Source organism: Ovis aries, chromosome 19, assembly GCF_016772045.2.
Source record: "Ovis aries strain OAR_USU_Benz2616 breed Rambouillet chromosome 19, ARS-UI_Ramb_v3.0, whole genome shotgun sequence".
Lineage (NCBI taxonomy): Eukaryota > Metazoa > Chordata > Mammalia > Artiodactyla > Bovidae > Ovis > Ovis aries.
The window spans coordinates 2,926,379-2,944,577 of NC_056072.1; the positions used below are offsets into that span (position 1 = coordinate 2,926,379).

General features: G+C 38.4%; 1 protein-coding gene across 1 annotated transcript in view; it reads left to right on the forward strand.

Annotated features, from left to right (window-relative positions):
• Window positions 1-18,199, forward strand: part of ZCWPW2 (zinc finger CW-type and PWWP domain containing 2) — a 153,443-nt gene that overhangs the window by 125,264 nt on the left and 9,980 nt on the right. The window contains exons 9-10 of the mRNA XM_027958145.2: window positions 5,005-5,063; window positions 15,795-15,862. Coding sequence (XP_027813946.1) covers window positions 5,005-5,063; window positions 15,795-15,862 — 127 coding nt within the window. The remainder of the gene's footprint in view (window positions 1-5,004; window positions 5,064-15,794; window positions 15,863-18,199) is intronic.

Here is an 18,199-nt window from a genome sequence, read left to right on the forward strand (position 1 = left end):
ATTTATGTATTCAGTGAACATAAAATGCTGATCAGAATTTTACTCCCTCAGATTTAATACAGCTAACAAACTTGTTCTTCTCACTTAAAGAGATTTTTAATTTTGGGGCTTCCCTGGCCGGCCAGTGGTCACCACTTCATGTTCCCACTGCTCGTTCAATCGCTGATCATGGAACTAAGATCCCACATGCCATGTGGCCAAAAAAAAAAAAAAAAAAGATATTTAATTTAATTTAGATGAGGAAATGGGCAATGTCAAGTCAGTTTTGCAGGTTATATGAATCTGATATAAATACAGTTCTTACAGATTTTCTGACCTTTGCAATTAAAGGCAATTCTATCATTTGCCATTCTAGTTTGCAATCCTAATTATCATTATGTATATATTTTTCTTTTCAATAAATGGCATATATTCTGTATACATACACTTCTTTGTTTCACATCCAAGAAGAAAAGAGTTAATACTTGCTTTGTTTTTGTTAAAATCAATGATCAGTCACTTCCTTCACTCAGTCGTGTCCGACTCTTTGCGACCCCATGAATTGCAGCACGCCAGGCCTCCCGGTCCATCACCAACTCCCGGAGTTCACTCAGACTCACGTCCATCGAGTCCGTGATGCCATCCAGCCATCTCATCCTTATCTAGTAATACATTTGTTTGGAGGGTGCGGGCTAGATCAGTGCCTGGAAAACTTGAGTCACCTGAGAGCTTATTTAAGTACAGATTCTGGGCTCCACTCCAGACTGTCTGATTTGGGATGGGTACACTTGCATTTCTAACAAGCTCTCAGGCATTACTGATTCTGCCGTGTCATGGCTTTAGTTCTGAATAGCATTGGGCTGGACAACATAGGTCAATCAGCTTTGCAACACAGGAGGAGAAGGAGAAGACATGGAGTAGATAAAGTAGATCTTTCATATCTATTTGTAGTGGGCTGGGTGGTAGCCTTCAAAAGATATGTCCCCCGGGAGCCTCAGAATGTGACCTGATTTGGAATAAGGATCTTTGCACATCCTTTGGGTAAGGATTGTGAGATGAACTCATCCTGGTTAATGTGGGCCCTCCATCCAATGACAGGTGTTCTTATAAGAGACACACATCTATCCTTCAGAACAGTAAGAAAATAAATTTTTTGTACTTTACCAAATTTGTGGTAAATTGTTATGGCAGATTTGGAAAATTGATCTATGACCAAAGTCCAACCATATCAAAGTGCCAAGTACCCTCTGTCATATGGTTTAATGAAAAAGGAGAATCCTGACTAGGTGGACAAGTATAACAGTGAAATAGTGACTGCACATCACCTAATTTCTAAGCACTGTTGGACACTTTCTGGCATGTTATTTAATTTAATCTCCCCTCATATGCCTTGAGGTAGTTTTTGGTTTTTAGCATTATTTAACAAAAGAAGACCCTGAAATACAAAAGTCTCATTTAGTTAGAAAATATTTAATAAATATTTTTATTTATTAAAAACAAAGGAAATAAAAATCTCCTTTATGCCAAACTCTTGCTGGATGTTAGAGAGGTCAGTATCTCACTGAAGGTGACCTTGGTGGTAGGTGCCAGGGTCTAGACGAATCCTTCCAGATTCAGTGCCTATCCCCATCCACTGTATGTTGTCAAAGGCAAGAGGAAGAGGCACAGTTCGGTTCAATTTAGTTGCTGTTGTGTCTGACTCTTTGAGACCCCATGGACTGCAGCATGCCAGGCCCCCCGTCCATCACCAGCTCCTGCAGTTTACTCAAACTCATGTCCATCGAGTCAGTGATGCCATCCAACCATCTCATCCTCTGTCGCCCCCTTCTCCTCCTGCCTTCAATCTTTTCCAGCATCAGGTCTTTCCAAATGAGTCAGTTCTTTGCATCGGGTGGCCAAAGTATTGGAGTTTCAGCTTCAGCATCAGTCTTTCCAATGAATGCTCAGGATTACTGTCCTTTAAGATGGACTGGTTCATTCTCCTTGCAGTCCAAGGGACTCTCAAGAGTCTTCTCCAACACCACAGTTCAAAAGCATCAGTTCTTCGGTGCTCAGCTTTCTTTATGGTCCAAATCTCACAGCTATACATGACTACTGGAAAAACCAAAGAGGCACAGGGCATCTGACGAGTGTTAAAGTAGAGAGGAATTTATTATCACCAACACAACTCACCGTCATTTATGGAAGTTGTCTAATAGTATTTCTCTCTACTAATACCTATAAAACACTTTGCACTTTGTTACCTATGATTTTTCCAGTAGTCAATGTGGATGTGACAGTTGGATCATAAAGAAGGTTGAGCACCAATAAACAGATGCTTTTGCATTGTGATGCTGGAGAAGACTCTTGAAAGTCCCTTTGAAAGCAAGGAGATCAAACCAGTCAATCCTAAAGGAAATTAACACTGAATATTCATTGGAAGGACTGATGCTAAAGCTGAAGCTCCAATACTTTGGCTACTTGATGCACAGAACCAATTCATTGGGAAGGACTCTGATGCTGGGAAAGATTGAAGGCAAGATGAGAAGGGGACAACAGGATGAGATGGTTGGATAGCATCACTGACTCAATGGACATGAGTTTGAGCAAACTCTGGGAGATAGCGGAGGACAGAGGAGCCTGGTGTGCTACAGTTCATGAGGTTACAAAGAGTCTGACATGACTTTGCGGCTGAACAACAACCTTGTTACCTGAATTTCATTTCCATTTGTGACCACCCTTTCGCTTCATATTCAAATATGTGTGTAATGTGAGCTGATCTTTAATAGCAAGATAGAAATAAAGTGTTACAATGTCTTTGTGGATGTAGATCACTGATTTAAACAACAGATTTCTATATGCTTTTTTTTTTTTACCATATAAATATGTAAAGCAGTCTTGGAAAAGCTATATGAATATTGTGTGTGAAAGCTGCCCAGTCGTATTGGACTCTGCAGTCACGTGGGCTATATACAGTCCGTGGAATTCTCCAGGCCAGAATACTGGAGTGGGTAGCCATTCCCTTCTCCAGGGGATCTTTCCAACCCAGGAATCGAATCCAGGTCTTCTGCATTGCAGGCAGATTCTTTACTGTCTGAGCCACCAGGGACCTTGAAGTTAAGATCACAAAAAGAAGACCACTTGATCTTTAGTATCATAATAATATGAACTTCCTGAATGTTTCATACAAACTTCTTTTGAGAGATTATTAAGATATAACTTTTTAATGAGAAATAAATTTAATCCCATTTTACCTGTAAATTCTTCATCAGGTTTCTCCTTGTAATTCTGTTTCTCTGTGTATATTTTAAGGCTAAGAGTTTGGTATATACAGGTTAAGGACTGTTATATTTTGATGGTAGATTGTTTCTTTTAGCATTAAGGAATAGCCCTTTTTATCTTTGATTATGCTTTTTGCCTTAACATCTGCTTTTTTCTAACAGTAGTATTGCTACACCAGGTTCCTTTTGTTATTAATCATTAATATATTCTATCTGTCTCCTTTCTTTCAATTTTTCCAAGTCACTGTATTAAAAAATTTTTTTTACCTTCATTCTTGCCAGGAAGGCGTAACTTAATTTTAAACCGTAAAACTCAGTGGTTTTTAATATATTAACAGTTGCACAAGCAATACTACTATCTGATTTTAGAACATTTTTTCATACTACCAAAAGAAAACCTAACATTCGTTAGGAATCACTACTCATTTCCACATCCCCCAGTCCTTGGCTATCACTAATGTACTTCTGTGTTTGTAGGTTTGCCTTTTCTGGGCATTTCAAATAAGTGAAATCATTCAACATGTGGCCTTTTGCGTCTGACTTTTTAAACTTCTTATTTCGCATAATGATCTCAGGATTCATCCGTGTTGTAGTGTGTGTCAGTACTTCATTATTTATAAAAGCTAGATCGTATGTCATTATATGGATAACCAGGCTTCCCCAGTGGCTCACTGGGGAAGAATCTGCCTGCAATTCAGGAGATGCAGGAGATGAAGGTTCAGTCTCTGTCAGGAAGATCCCCTGGAGGAGCACAGGGCAACCCACTCCAGTATTCTTGCCAGGAAGATCCCATGTCCAGAACAGCCTGGAAGGCTGTGGTCCTTGGGGTCACAAAGAGTCAGACGCGACTGAAGTGACTGAGTACACGTGTGGATATACCACATATTAGCTATCCATTAATGGACGCTTAAATCCTTTCTACTTTGGGCTATCATGAATAATGCTGTTATTCACATTTGTAGTTTCATAGTTATGACCAGACACAATCTTTTATGATTCATTTATGTTGGGCATAAACCTAGGAGTGGAATTGCTGGATCATAGGGTAACGCTACACGTAACACACTGAGGAATTATCACACTATTCCACAGTGGCTCTCCCATTCCACATTCCCACCAGCAGTTTATGAGGGTTCCCATTTTCCCACCACCTTCTTGTCCTTGCTGAGACATTAAGGCCCCATCCCAAGCCCCTTTGGCCCTTTTCTGGCACAGATTCCCTGGACGCCTTCCACATGTCAGTTCCTAACATACAGATTTACATTCCACATGTTTCTGGCATTTGAATATTTCTTTCTTTAAAGATCATAAGTGTATTAAAATTTAAAAGTTGTCTTACTTAGTGTTTTTGTATGTTTGTGAAGTGAGGAAGGGAGAGTCTATATAAGGGTAGGCATTTATATAGATCAGTCAGTTGTTCCTGGAAGTTGAGCAGGTGAGTGCAATTACAGCAATTTTTGACTTGGAATTACAGGTGTGTTTACAGCTGGGAGCCAGAGTTTCTCTTCTGGGCTGAATTACTCAGACTGTATGCTGCTGCTGCTGCTGCTGCTGCTGCTGAGTTGCTTCAGTCGTGTCTGACTCTGTGTGACCTCATGGACTGCAGCCTACCAGGCTCCTCCGTCAATGGGATTTTCCAGGCAAAAGTACTGGAGTGGGGTGCCATTGCATTCTCCAACTCAGACTGTACAGGATACATTATTATGCTGAGCTCATCATATCCCATGTGAACTAACACATCTTTTTGTTAACGGTTATTTTACAGGTGCGAATTTCCAAAAATAATGCTGAAAAGAAAAATCCAAAATTTAGAAAAAGGAAAAGGTATGTTTTTTAAATGAAAAATTATTATGATAAAATTAAATTATATATATGGTTTAATTTTTATATGACATTTCCCCTGATTCTTTTTTTTAATATATTTATTTTAATTGGAGGCTAATTACTTTACAATATTGTAGTGGTTTTTGCCATACATTGACATGAACCAGCCATTGGGTGTACAGGTGCTCCCCATCATGAATCCCCCTCCCACCTCCCTTCCCATCCCATCCTTCAGGGATCCTCCTAGTGCACCAGTCCTCAGCACCCTGTCTCATGCATCGAACTTGGACTGGCGATCTGTTTCACGTATGATAATATACATGTTTCAATGCTATTCTCTCAAATCATCCCACCCTCGCCTTCTCTTTGGCTATCTCGCATATAGGGTCATTGTTACCATCTTTCTAAATTCCATATATATGCGTTAATATACAGTATTGGTGTTTTTCTTTCTGACTAACTTCACTCTGTATAATAGGCTGCAGTTTCATCTACCTCATTAGAACTGATTCACATGCATTCTTTTTAACAGCTGAGTAATATTCCATTGTGTATATGTACCACAGCCTTCTTATCTGTTTGTCTGCTGATGGACACTTAGGTTGCTTCCATGTCCTGGCTATTGTAAACAGTGTTGTGATGAACATTGACGTACATGTGTCTCTTTCATTTCTGGTTTCCTCAGGTGTATGCCCAGCAGTGCAATTGCTGGGTCGTGTGGCAGCTCTATTTCCAGTTTTTTGAGGAATCTCCACACTGTTCTCCGTAGTGGCTGTACTAGTTTGCATTCCCATCAACAGTGTAAGAGGGTTCCCTTTTCTCCACACCCTCTCCAGCATTTATTGCTTGTAGACTTTTGGATCACAGGCATTCTGACTGGTGTGAAATGGTACCTCATTGTGGTTCTGGTTTGCATTTCTCTGGTAGTGAGTGATGTTGAGCATCTTTTCATGTGTTTGTTAGCCATCTGTATGTCTCCTTTGAGAACTGTCTGTTTAGTTCTTTGGCCCATTTTTTGATTGGGTCGTTTATTTTTCTGGAATTGAGCTGCAGGAGTTGCTTGTATATTTTTGAGGTTAATTCATTGTCAATTGCTTCATTTGCTATTATTTTCTCCCATTCTAAAGGCCGTCTTTTCACCGTGCTTAGAGTTTCCTTTGTTGTGCAGAAGCTTTTAACTTTAATTAGGCCCCATTTGTTTATTTTTGCTTTTATTTCCAATATTCTGGGAGTTGGGTCACAGAGGATCCTGCTGTGATGTATGTCTGAGAGTGTTTTGCCTAAGTTCTCCTTTAGGAGTTTTATAGTTTCTGGTCTTATGTTTAGATCTTTAATCCATTTTGAGTTTATTTTTGTGTATGGTGTTAGAAAGTGTTCTAGATTCTTTCTTTTACAAGTGGTTGACCAGTTTTCCCAGCACGACTTGTTAAAGAGATTGTCTTTAATCCATTATATATTCTTGCCTCTTTTGTCAAAGATAAGGTGTCCATAGGTGTGTGGATTTAATTGTGGGCTTTCTATTTTGTTCCATTGATCTATTTTTCTGTCTTTATGCCAGTACCGTACTATCTTAGTGACTGTAGCTTTGTAGTATAGTCTGAAGTCAGGCAGGTTAATTCCTCCAGTTCCATTCTTCTTTCTCAAGATTATTTTGGCTATTCTAGTTCAGTTCAGTTGCTCAGTTGTGTCCGACTCTTTGCAACCCCATGAATCGCAGCACGCCAGGCCTCCATGTCCATCACCATCTCCCAGAGTTCACTCAGACTCACGTCCATAGAGTCCGTGATGCCATCCAGCCATCTCATCCTCAGTCGTCCCCTTCTCCTCCTGCCCCCAATCCTGCCCAGCTTCAGAGTCTTTTCCAATGAGTCAACTCTTCACATGAGGTGGCCAAAGTACTGGAGTTTCAGCTTCAGCATCATTCCTTCCAAAGAAATCCCAGGGCTAATCTCCCTTGGAACGGACTGGTTGGATCTCCTTGCAGTCCAAGGGACTCTCAAGAATCTTCTCCAACACCACAGTTCAAAAGCATCAATTCTCTGGCACTCAGCCTTCTTCACAGTCCAACTCTCACATCCATACATGACCACAGGAAAAACCATAGCCTTGACTAGATGGACCTTAGTCGGCAAAGCAATGTCTCTGCTTTTGAATATACTGTCTAGGTTGGTCATAACTTTTCTTCCAAGGAGTAAGCGTCTTTTAATTTCATGGCTGCAGTCACCATCTGCAGTGATGTTGGAGGCCAAAAAAATAAAGTCTGACACTGTTTCTACTGTTTCCCCATCTATTTCCCATGAAGTGATGGGACCAGATACCATGATCTTCGTTTTCTGAATGTTGAGCTTTAAGCCAACTTTTTCGCTCTCCTCTTTCACTTTCATCAAGAGGCTTTTAGCTCCTCTTCACTTTCTGCCATAAGGGTGGTGTCTTCTGCATATCTGAGGTGATTGATATTTCTCCCGGCAATCTTGATTCCAGCTTGTGTTTCTTCCAGTCCAGCGTTTCTCATGATGTACTCTGCATAGAAGTTAAATAAGCAGGGTGACAATATACAGCCTTGACGTACTCCTTTTCCTATTTGGAACCAGTCCATTGTTCCATATCCAGTTCTAACTTTTGCTTCCTGACCTGCATACCGATTTCTCAAGAGGCAGATCAGATGGTCTGGTATTCCCATCTCTTTCAGAATTTTCCACACTTTATTGTGATCCACACAGTCAAAGGCTTTGGCATAGTCAATAAAGCAGAAATAGATGTTTTCTGGAACTCTCTTGCTTTTTCCATGATCCAGTGGATGTTGGCAATTTGATCTCTGGTTCCTCTGTCTTTTCTCAAACCAGCTTGAACATCAGGAAGTTCACGGTTCACATATTGCTGAAGCCTGGCTTGGAGAATTTTGAGCATTACTTTGCTAGCATGTGAGATGAGTGCAATCGTGTGGTAGTTTGAGCATTCTTTGGCATTGCCTTTCTTTTGGAATGAAAAGTGACCTTTTCCAGTCCTGTGGCCACTGCTGAGTTTTCCCAATTTGCTGGCATATTGAGTGCAGCACTTTCACAGCATCATCATTCAGGATTTGAAATAGTTCAACTGGAATTCCATCACCTCCACTAGCTTTGTTCGTAGTGATGCTTTCTAAGGCCCACTTGACTTCACATTCTAAGATGTCTGGCTCTAGATTAGTGATCACATCATCATGATTATCTGGGTCGTGAAGATCTTTTTTGTACAGTTCTTCCGTGTTTTTTATATTTCCATTCAAATTGTGAAATTATTTGTTCTAGTTCTCTGAAAAATACCGTTGGTAGCTTGGTAGGGATTGCATTGAATCTATAGATTGCTTTGAGTAGTATACTCATTTTCACCATATTGATTCTTCCAGTCCATAAATATGGTATATTTCTCCATCTATTTGTGTCCTCTTTGATTCTTTCATCAGTGTTTTATAGTTTTATATATATAGGTCTTTTGTTTCTCTAGGTAGATTTATCCCTAAGTATTCTATTCTTTTCGTTGCAGTGGTGAATGGAATTGTTTCCTTAATTTCTCTTTGTTTTCTCATTGTTAGTGTATAGGAATGCAAGGGATTTCTGTGTGTTGATTTTATATCCTGCAACTTTACTATATTCATTGATTAGCTCTATTAATTTTCTGGTGGAGTATTTAGGGTTTTCTGTGTAGAGGATCATGTCATCTGCAAACAGTGAAAATTTTAGTTCTTCTTTTCCAAACTGGGTTCCTTTTATTTCTTTTTCTTTTCTGATTGCTGTGGCTAAAACTTCCAAAACTACGTTGAATAGTAGTGGTGAGAATGGGCACCCTTGTCTTGTTCCTGACTTTAGGGGAAATGCTTTCAATTTTTCACCATTGAGAATAATGTTTGCTGTGGGTTTATCATATATGGCTTTTATTATGTTGAGGTATGTTCCTTCTATTCCTGCTTTCTGGAGGGTTTTTATCATAAATGGATGTTGAATTTTGTCAAAGTCTTTCTCTGCATCTATTGAGATAATCATATGGTTTTTTTTTTTTTTAGTTTTTTATTTTTTAAATTTTAAAATCTTTAATTCTTACATGCATTCCCAAACATGAACCCCCCTCCCACCTCCCTCCCCATAACATCTTTCTGGGTCATCCCCATGCACCAGCCCCAAGCATGCTGCATCCTGCGTCAGACATAGACTGGCGATTCAATTCACATGATAGTATACATGTTAGAATGTCATTCTCCCAAATCATCCCACCCTCTCCCTCTCCCTCTGAGTCCAAAAGTCCGTTATACACATCTGTGTCTCTTTCCCTGTCTTGCATACAGGGTCGTCATTGCCATCTTCCTAAATTCCATATATATGTGTTAGTATACTGTATTGGTGTTTTTCTTTCTGGCTTACTTCACTCTGTATAATCGGCTCCAGTTACATCCATCTCATCAGAACTGATTCAAATGAATTCTTTTTAACGGCTGAGTAATACTCCATTGTGTATATGTACCACAGCTTGCTTATCCATTCATCTGCTGATGGACATCTAGGTTGTTTCCATGTCCTGGCTATTATAAACAGTGCTGCGATGAACATTGGGGTACATGTGTCTCTTTCAATTCTGGTTTCCTCGGTGTGTATGCCCAGAAGTGGGATTGCTGGGTCATACGGTAGTTTTATTTGCAATTTTTTAAGGAATCTCCACACTGTACTCCATAGTGGCTGTACTAGTTTGCATTCCCACCAACAGTGTAGGAGGGTTCCCTTTTCTCCACACCCTCTCCAGCATTTATTGCTTGCAGATTTTTGGATCGCAGCCATTCTGACTGGTGTGAAGTGATACCTCATTGTGGTTTTGATTTGCATTTCTCTAATAATGAGTGATGTTGAGCATCTTTTCATGTGTTTGTTAGCCATCCGTATGTCTTCTTTGGAGAAATGTCTATTTAGTTCTTTGGCCCATTTTTTGATTGGGTCGTTTATTTTCTGGAGTTGAGCTGCATAAGTTGCTTGTATATTTTTGAGATTAGTTGTTTGTCAGTTGCTTCATTTGCTATTATTTTCTCCCATTCAGAAGGCTGTCTTTTCACCTTGCTTATATTTTCCTTTGTTGTGCAGAAGCTTTTAATTTTAATTAGATCCCATTTGTTTATTTTTGCTTTTATTTCCAGAATTCTGGGAGGTGGATCATAGAGGATCCTGCTGTGATTTATGTCTGAGAGTGTTTTGCCTATGTTCTCCTCTAGGAGTTTTATAGTTTCTGATCTTACATTTAGATCTTTAATCCATTTTGAGTTTATTTTTGTGTGCAGTGTTAGAAAGTGATCTAGTTTCATTCTTTTACAAGTGGTTGACCAGTTTTCCCAGCACCACTTGTTAAAGAGATTATCTTACTCCATTGTATATTCTTGCCTCCTTTGTCAAAGATAAGGTGTCCATATGTGTGTGGATTTATCTCTGGGCTTTCTATTTTGTTCCATTGATCTATATGTCTGTCTTTGTGCCAGTACCACACTGTCTTGATGACTGTGGCTTTGTAGTAGAGCCTAAAGTCAGGCAAGTTGATTCCTCCAGTTCCATTCTTCTTTCTCAAGATTGCTTTGGCTATTCGAGGTTTTTTGTATTTCCATACAAATCTTGAAATTATTTGTTCTAGTTCTGTGAAAAATGTGGCTGGTAGCTTGATAGGGATTGCATTGAATTTGTAAATTGCTTTGGGTAGTATACTCATTTTCACTATATTGATTCTTCCAATCCATGAACATGGTATATTTCTCCATCTATTGGTGTCCTCTTTGATTTCTTTCATCAGTGTTTTATAGTTTTCTATATATAGGTCTTTAGTTTCTTTAGGTAGATATATTCCTAAGTATTTTATTCTTTTTGTTGCAATGGTGAATGGAATTGTTTCCTTAATTTCTTTTCTACTTTCTCATTATTCGTGTATAGGAATGCAAGGGATTTCTGCGTGTTGATTTTATATCCTGCAACTTTACTATATTCATTGATGAGCTCTAGTAATTTTCTGGTGGAGTCTTTAGGGTTTTCCATGTAGAGGATCATGTCATCTGCAAACAGTGAGAGTTTTACTTCTTCTTTTCCAATTTGGATTCCTTTTATTTCTTTTTCTGCTCTGATTGCTGTGGCCAAAACTTCCAGAACTATGTTGAATAGTAGCGGTGAAAGTGGACACCCTTGTCTTGTTCCTGACTTTAGGGAAATGCTTTCAATTTTTCACCATTGAGGATAATGTTTGCTGTGGGTTTGTCATAGATAGCTTTTATTATGTTGAGGTATGTTCCTTCTATTCCTGCTTTCTGGAGAGTTTTTATCATAAATGGATGTTGAATTTTGTCAAAGGCCTTCTCTGCATCTATTGAGATAATCATATGGTTTTTATTTTTCAATTTGTTAATGTGGTGAATTACATTGATTGATTTGCGGGTATTGAAGAATCCTTGCATCCCTGGGATAAAGCCCACTTGGTCATGGTGTATGATCTTTTTAATGTGTTGTTGGATTCTGATTGCTGGAATTTTGTTGAGGATTTTTGCATCTATGTTCATCAGAGATATTGGCCTGTAGTTTTCTTTCTTTGTGACATCTTTGTCAGGTTTTGGTATTAGGGTGATGGTGGCCTCATAGAATGAGTTTGGAAGTTTACCTTCCTCTGCAATTTCTGGAAGAGTTTGAGGAGGATAGGTGTTAGCTCTTCTCGAAATTTTTGGTAGAATTCAGCTGTGAAGCCATCTGGACCTGGGCTTTTGTTTGCTGGAAGATTTCTGATTACAGTATCAATTTCCATGCTTGTGATGGGTCTGTTAAGATTTTCTATTTCTTCCTGGTTCAGTTTTGGAAAATTGTACTTTTCTAAGAATTTGTCCATTTCTTCCACGTTGTCCATTTTATTGGCATACAACTGCTGATAGTAGTCTCTTATGATCCTTTGTATTTCTGTGTTGTCTGTTGTGATCTCTCCATTTTCATTTCTAATTTTATTGATTTGATTTTTCTCTCTTTGCTTCTTGATGAGTCTGGCTAATGGTTTGTCAATTTTATTTATCCTTTCAAAGAACCAGCTTTTGGCTTTGTTGATTTTTGCTATGGTCTCTTTTGTTTCTTTTGCATTTATTTCTGCCCTAATTTTTAAGATTTCTTTCCTTCTACTCACTCTGGGGTTCTCCAACTCTTCCTTTTCTAGTTGCTTTAGTTGTAGAGTTAGGTTATTTATTTGACTTTTTTCTTGTTTCTTGAGGTATGCCTGTATTGCTATGAACTTTCCTCTTAGCACTGCTTTTATAGTGTCCCACAGGTTTTGGGTTGTTGTGTTTTCATTTTCATTAGTTTCTATGCATATTCTGATTTCTTTTTTGATTTATTCTGTGATTTGTTGGTTATTCAGAAGTGTGTTGTTCAACCTCCATATGTTGGAATTTTTAATAGTTTTTCTCCTGTAATTGAGATCTAATCTTAATGCATTATGGTCAGAAAAGATGCTTGGAATGATTTCGATTTTCTTGAATTTATCAAGTTTAGATTTATGGCCCAGGATGTGATCTATCCTGGAGAAGGTTCCATGAGCACTTAAAAAAAAGGTGAAATTCTTTGTTTTGGGGTGAAATGTCTTATAGATATCAATTAGGTCTAACTGATCTAATGTATCATTTAAAGTTTGCGTTTCTTTGTTAATTTTCTGTTTAGTTGATCTGTCCATAGGTGTGAGTGGGGTATTAAAGTCTCCCACTATTATTGTGTTATTGTTGATTTCCCCTTTCATACTTGTTAGCATTTGTCTTACATATTGTGGTGCTCCTATATTGGGTGCATATATATTTATAATTGTTATATCTTCTTCTTGGATTGTTCCTTTGATCATTATGTAGTGGCCTTCTTTGTCTCTTTTCACAGCCTTTGTTTTAAAGTCTATTTTATCGGATATGAGTATTGCCACTCCTGCTTTCTTTTGGTCTCTATTTGCGTGGTATATCTTTTTCCAGCCCTTCACTTTCAGTCTGTATGTGTCCCTTGTTTTGAGGTGGGTCTGTTGTAAGCAGCATATAGAGGGGTCTTGTTTTTGTATCCATTCGGCCAGTCTTTGTCTTTTGGTTGGGGCGTTCAACCCATTTACGTTTAAGGTAATTATTGATAAGTATGATCCCGTTGCCATTTACTTTATTGTTCTGGGTTCGGGTTTATACACCCTTTCGTGTTTCCTGTCTAGAGAATATCCTTTAGAATTTGTTGGAGAGCTGGTTTGGTGTTGCTGAATTCTCTCAGCTTTTGCTTGTCTGTAAAGCTTTTGATTTCTCCTTCGTATTTGAATGAGATCCTTGCTGGGTACAGTAATCTGGGCTGTAGGTTATTGTCTTTCATCACTTTAAGTATGTCTTGCCATTCCCTCCTGGCCTGAAGAGTTTCTATTGACAGATCAGCTGTTATCCTTATGGGAATCCCCTTGTGTGTTATTTGTTGTTTTTCCCTTGCTGCTTTTAATATTTGTTCTTTGTGTTTGATCTTTGTTAATTTGATTAATATGTGTCTTGGGGTGTTTCGCCTTGGGTTTATCCTATTTGGGACTCTCTGTGTTTCTTGGACTTGGGTGATTATTTCCTTCCCCATTTTAGGGAAGTTTTCAACTATTATCTCCTCAAGGATTTTCTCATGATCTTTCTTTCTGTCTTCTTCTTCTGGGACTCCTATAATTCGAATGTTGGAGCGTTTCATATTGTCCTGGAGGTCTCTGAGATTGTCCTCGTTTCTTTTAATTCGTTTTTCTTGTTTCCTCTCTGATTCATTTATTTCTACCATTCTATCTTCTATTTCACTAATCCTATCTTCTGCCTCCGTTATTCTACTATTTGTTGCCTCCAGAGTGTTTCTGATCTCATTTATTGTGTTATTCATTATATTTTGACTCTTTTTATTTCTTCTAGGTCCTTGTTAAACCTTTCTTGCATCTTCTCAATCCTTGTCTCTAGGCTATTTATCTGTGTTTCCATTTTGATTTCAAGATTTTGGATCATTTTCACTATCAATATTCGGAATTCCTTCTCCGGTAGATTCCCTACTTCTTCCTCTTTTGTTTGGTTTGGTGGGCAACTCTCCTGTTCCTTTACCTGCTGAGTATTCCTCTGTCTCTTCATCTTGGTTATATTGCTGCGTTTGGGGTGGCCTTTTTATATTCTGATAATTTGTGGAGTTCTCTTTATTATGGAGCTTCCTCACTTTGGGTGGGGTTCTATCAGTGGCTTGTCAAGGTTTCCTGGTTAGGGAGGCTTGTGTTGGAGTTTTGGTGGGTGGAGCTGGGTTTCTTCTCTCTGGAGTGCAGTGGAGTGACCCGTAATGGGTTATGAGACATCAAAGGTTTTGGGATAATTTTGAGCTGCCTGTATATTGAGGCTCAGGGGAGTGTTCCTGTGTTGCTGGAGAATTTGGGTGGTATGTCTTGTTTTGGAACTTGTTGGCCCTTGGGTGGAGCTTTCAATTTGTTAATGTGGTGCATCACACTGATTGATTTGCAAATGCTGAAGAATCCTTGCATCCCTGGGATAAAGCCCACTTGGTCATGATGTGTGAGCTTTTTAATATGTTGTTGGATTCTGTTTGCTAGAATTTGTTAAGGATTTTTGCATCTATGTTCATCAGTGATATTGGCCTGTAGTTTTCTTTTTTTGTGCTGTCTTTGTCAGGTTTTGGTATTAGGGTGATGGTGGCCTCATAGAATGAGTTTGGAAGTTTACCTTCCTCTTCCCCTGATTCTTGATTCTGTTTCTCTAGAGAACTATGTTTTAAATTTTTAAAAAGAATTAATAATATAAGTAGTAGTCTTAGAAGTATGGAGAAAGTTTTATGTTTGTATAGATATATTGAACTGTTAAGTTTCAAAGATTAATATCATGTGAGCGACCAGAGGAGAAACAGGTTTTAAATTTAAACATAGGTAGTACAAACCAGAAACAAGCTTTTATAATAAGTCACAGATAACAAGTTTCAGTGTTTGTCATTGAACCAACTGTATAGGTTTTTTATTTTTTTTATTGAATGGTAAGCAGTGCTATGTGAAAAGGAGTCCTGCTTAAAGACTGGCTTGATATGATAGTCCTTCTTTTCTTTTTTGTCCTTTTTTTGAAGATGAATAATTGCATTTTATAAAGGACTTTCACTTCCTAATCTCAGTTACCCTTCACAGTAACCCTATCAAATAAATACGAAGTGTATCATAATTATCTCCATTTAAAAGATAAAGAATTTTTGGCTTAAAGAAGTTACGTGACTTTCTTAGGATCTTCTGGTTAGAGAAGATGTGCCTGGAGAAATGTTTTCTGACTGTAAATCAGTAGCACAGTATACCGGGAAAAGCATGGATTTTGCAGTTTGACAGAATTCAGTTCTGTCATGTTCAAGCATTTTCTGATGTTGTCAAATGTTCAATTTCTCAGGGCCTCAGTTTCTTCATAAAATGAGAGTAACAATAACTTAGTAGGTTTTTGGAGGGAGGATTATATGAAATAGGTTATGTAAAGTGCTGGGTAGCTTGTTAGTGCTTCTCACCTAGTGAGAGCTCCAATCAATATTATTATTCTTTGGTTTTTCACTGCCCTGCTTACTGTGTAAAATAACCCCCCAAAAAAGATACTTCAAAGTAAGAAATATATATTCATAATTTACTGTTGCCAGTATTCATGAATGATCATTTAAATATACACGCTTGTTCTTAAAAAGTAAATCTGTCAAATTCTTTTTCCAGGAAAGCTGTTTTAAAATCTTCTTTTGAAAATGTTTGTTCAGATGATGCTTTATCAAAGGAAAACATGGGTATGTGAAGGCCTGTCTTGCTTTTAGTTTTTTTACCTATATTTAATTCCACCAAACGTAATTTTAGTCCTTTGAAGAAAACTAAAGGTACATGTATATGTATATGAGAAACATTAGTGGCATTCTGGTATTAATTTACATACTAGGGCTTTTCCATTGTCTTTATTTTTTTAAATTTTTTAAATTTATTTATGTTTTATTTTTGTTTTTACTTTATTTTACTTTACAATACTGTATTGGTTTTGCCATACATTGACATGAATCCACCACAGGTGTTCATAGTGGGAACTCATGTACATCCATTGTCTTTATATTTCTATCCTCTCAAATTAAATTTTGTCTGGCTTTGTCATATGTTTGATTTCTTTTTTAATAAAGCACTAGCAGTTATAGGAGGAAATACCAACATCAGTACATTTCAGTCTAGAATAATCTATTCCACATTTAGTCAGGGCTGCCAAAGGAGGAGAAGGAAGAAAAGCAGAGCCTGGGGCTCCCAGCTGAACTTGTTGCCGTGGGTGCTAGAGCACTGTAGGGAGAAGGTGGCCTGTAGGGGGAAAGGCTCTTCTTTCAGAAACACTCTACTCTTTCTACATTTTCCTTGGTCTTGAAAAGAGGCACATGCTTGTTTGCAAGGTGGAACTTTGGCAGTCACACAGGGAGGTTTCATAGCAGATTAAACCCAGAGAAGCTGTCAGTCCTCATTTCCTCTCCTGTAGCCACCCCCACATCCTATGGGGCCAAATGTGCCATTTGTACATAGTCTCATAGAATGGAAGGAAGGACAGAGTGGTTATTTTATATCTTCCTTTTCTGTCCTAAACCACTACAGAATTCTGTTGTTCTCTTCTTAGTCTGCTCCTGCTTTCCTGCTGATTAAGGTACCTCCTTTGTTGGCAAGGGAATGCAGCTTTGTTCCTTTGCCTCACATGATCAGCTCACATATTCCTGTAAAAACAAAAGTCATTTTATCCCTAGAGTGAGTTCCCACTAGGTGACCCTGACACCACAGCTGGATCCTCCTCCCCTCCAACTGGCACAGGATCCTTCAGGAGAGATCCTAGGGCACCAGGGATCCGTGGACCAGAAGTGACTGCCTGGTCAGTAGTCTCCCTGCTGCCTGGCTCTGAAAGCCTCAGGAGTTCACTGTCCCAGTGGCTTCACGGGTCTGAGTCTCACTCCTCCAAAGCCACTTGAACTGAAGAGCAGAACCATCTCATCTTCTGTGTTCTCTGTCCACTTCCTGAAAGAGTGGTGCTTTTTCAGTAGTTTGCATCCTCTTCAAATTCTTTATTCACTACTCATATTTCTGTGGCTTCCTTGATCCAGGTCTCTGATGTCTCTCATTTCTTCTTAGCTTAAGTTAGAATCAGTCCTAGATCAAACAACAGAGAAAAATGATAGCATCTGACTCTTGAGTCTCTGCTCCACTTTGAGGCCCTCTTTCTTTACGCTCTGGGTGCTCATGTCTCCCCTGTGTCCTCTGCCCCAGCTGTGATGTGCCCTCCTGGCTTCATGCTCTGCAGTTGCTTCTCTCTCCCTTAGTTCTAGATCCCAGGGAGAGTCAAGTACATGCAACTGCCCTACCTTTTCAGACATCAGTTTCTCCATCTGTAATAAAGAAAATGCAAGAGAAGCTGTCTTATCCAAGAGAGAAAGGACTGTTTCTGGAAAACAACAGAAAAAGTTGAGGAATCGTTAAATAAATGATTAAACTGTATGTTCGTGGGTGTGTAAAGATTTAATCTAATTCTGGGGTGGGAGATAAATTATGAGTTTGGGGTTAACATTTATACACTACGGTATATGAAATAGATAAACAAGGACCTACTGTATAGCACAGGGAACTGTACTCAGTATTTTGTAATTTTTCTAATAATTTATAATGGGAAAGAATCTGAGAAAGAATATGTGTGTGTGTGTGTGTGTGTAACTGAATCACTTTGCTGTACACCTGAAACTAACATAACATTGTAAATTTACTACAATTTTGAAAAATGGTTATAAAAAAGGATTTGATCTAAGAAATAACTATTTGTGGGATATGTCTGTATTTTCTGGGAAATTGCTACCAGGAATATCTTGTATTATGTTTGATTGTCCCTGTAACCCATTTTTTGGTCAGTGTTTAGGGACCAAAAAAATCCATCTATGATGGTGAAATAATAATAGAATAATAATGATGATAATGATAAACGACACCTGTAACAGTTACTGTGTCTTCACTTTTCTAAACATTTCATATGTATTAGTTTAACCCTCACAAGATCTGCATGAGATGAATAGGTATATTTTATTACAATTCCTATGGTATCAGTGGAAAAACAGAGGCAGTTA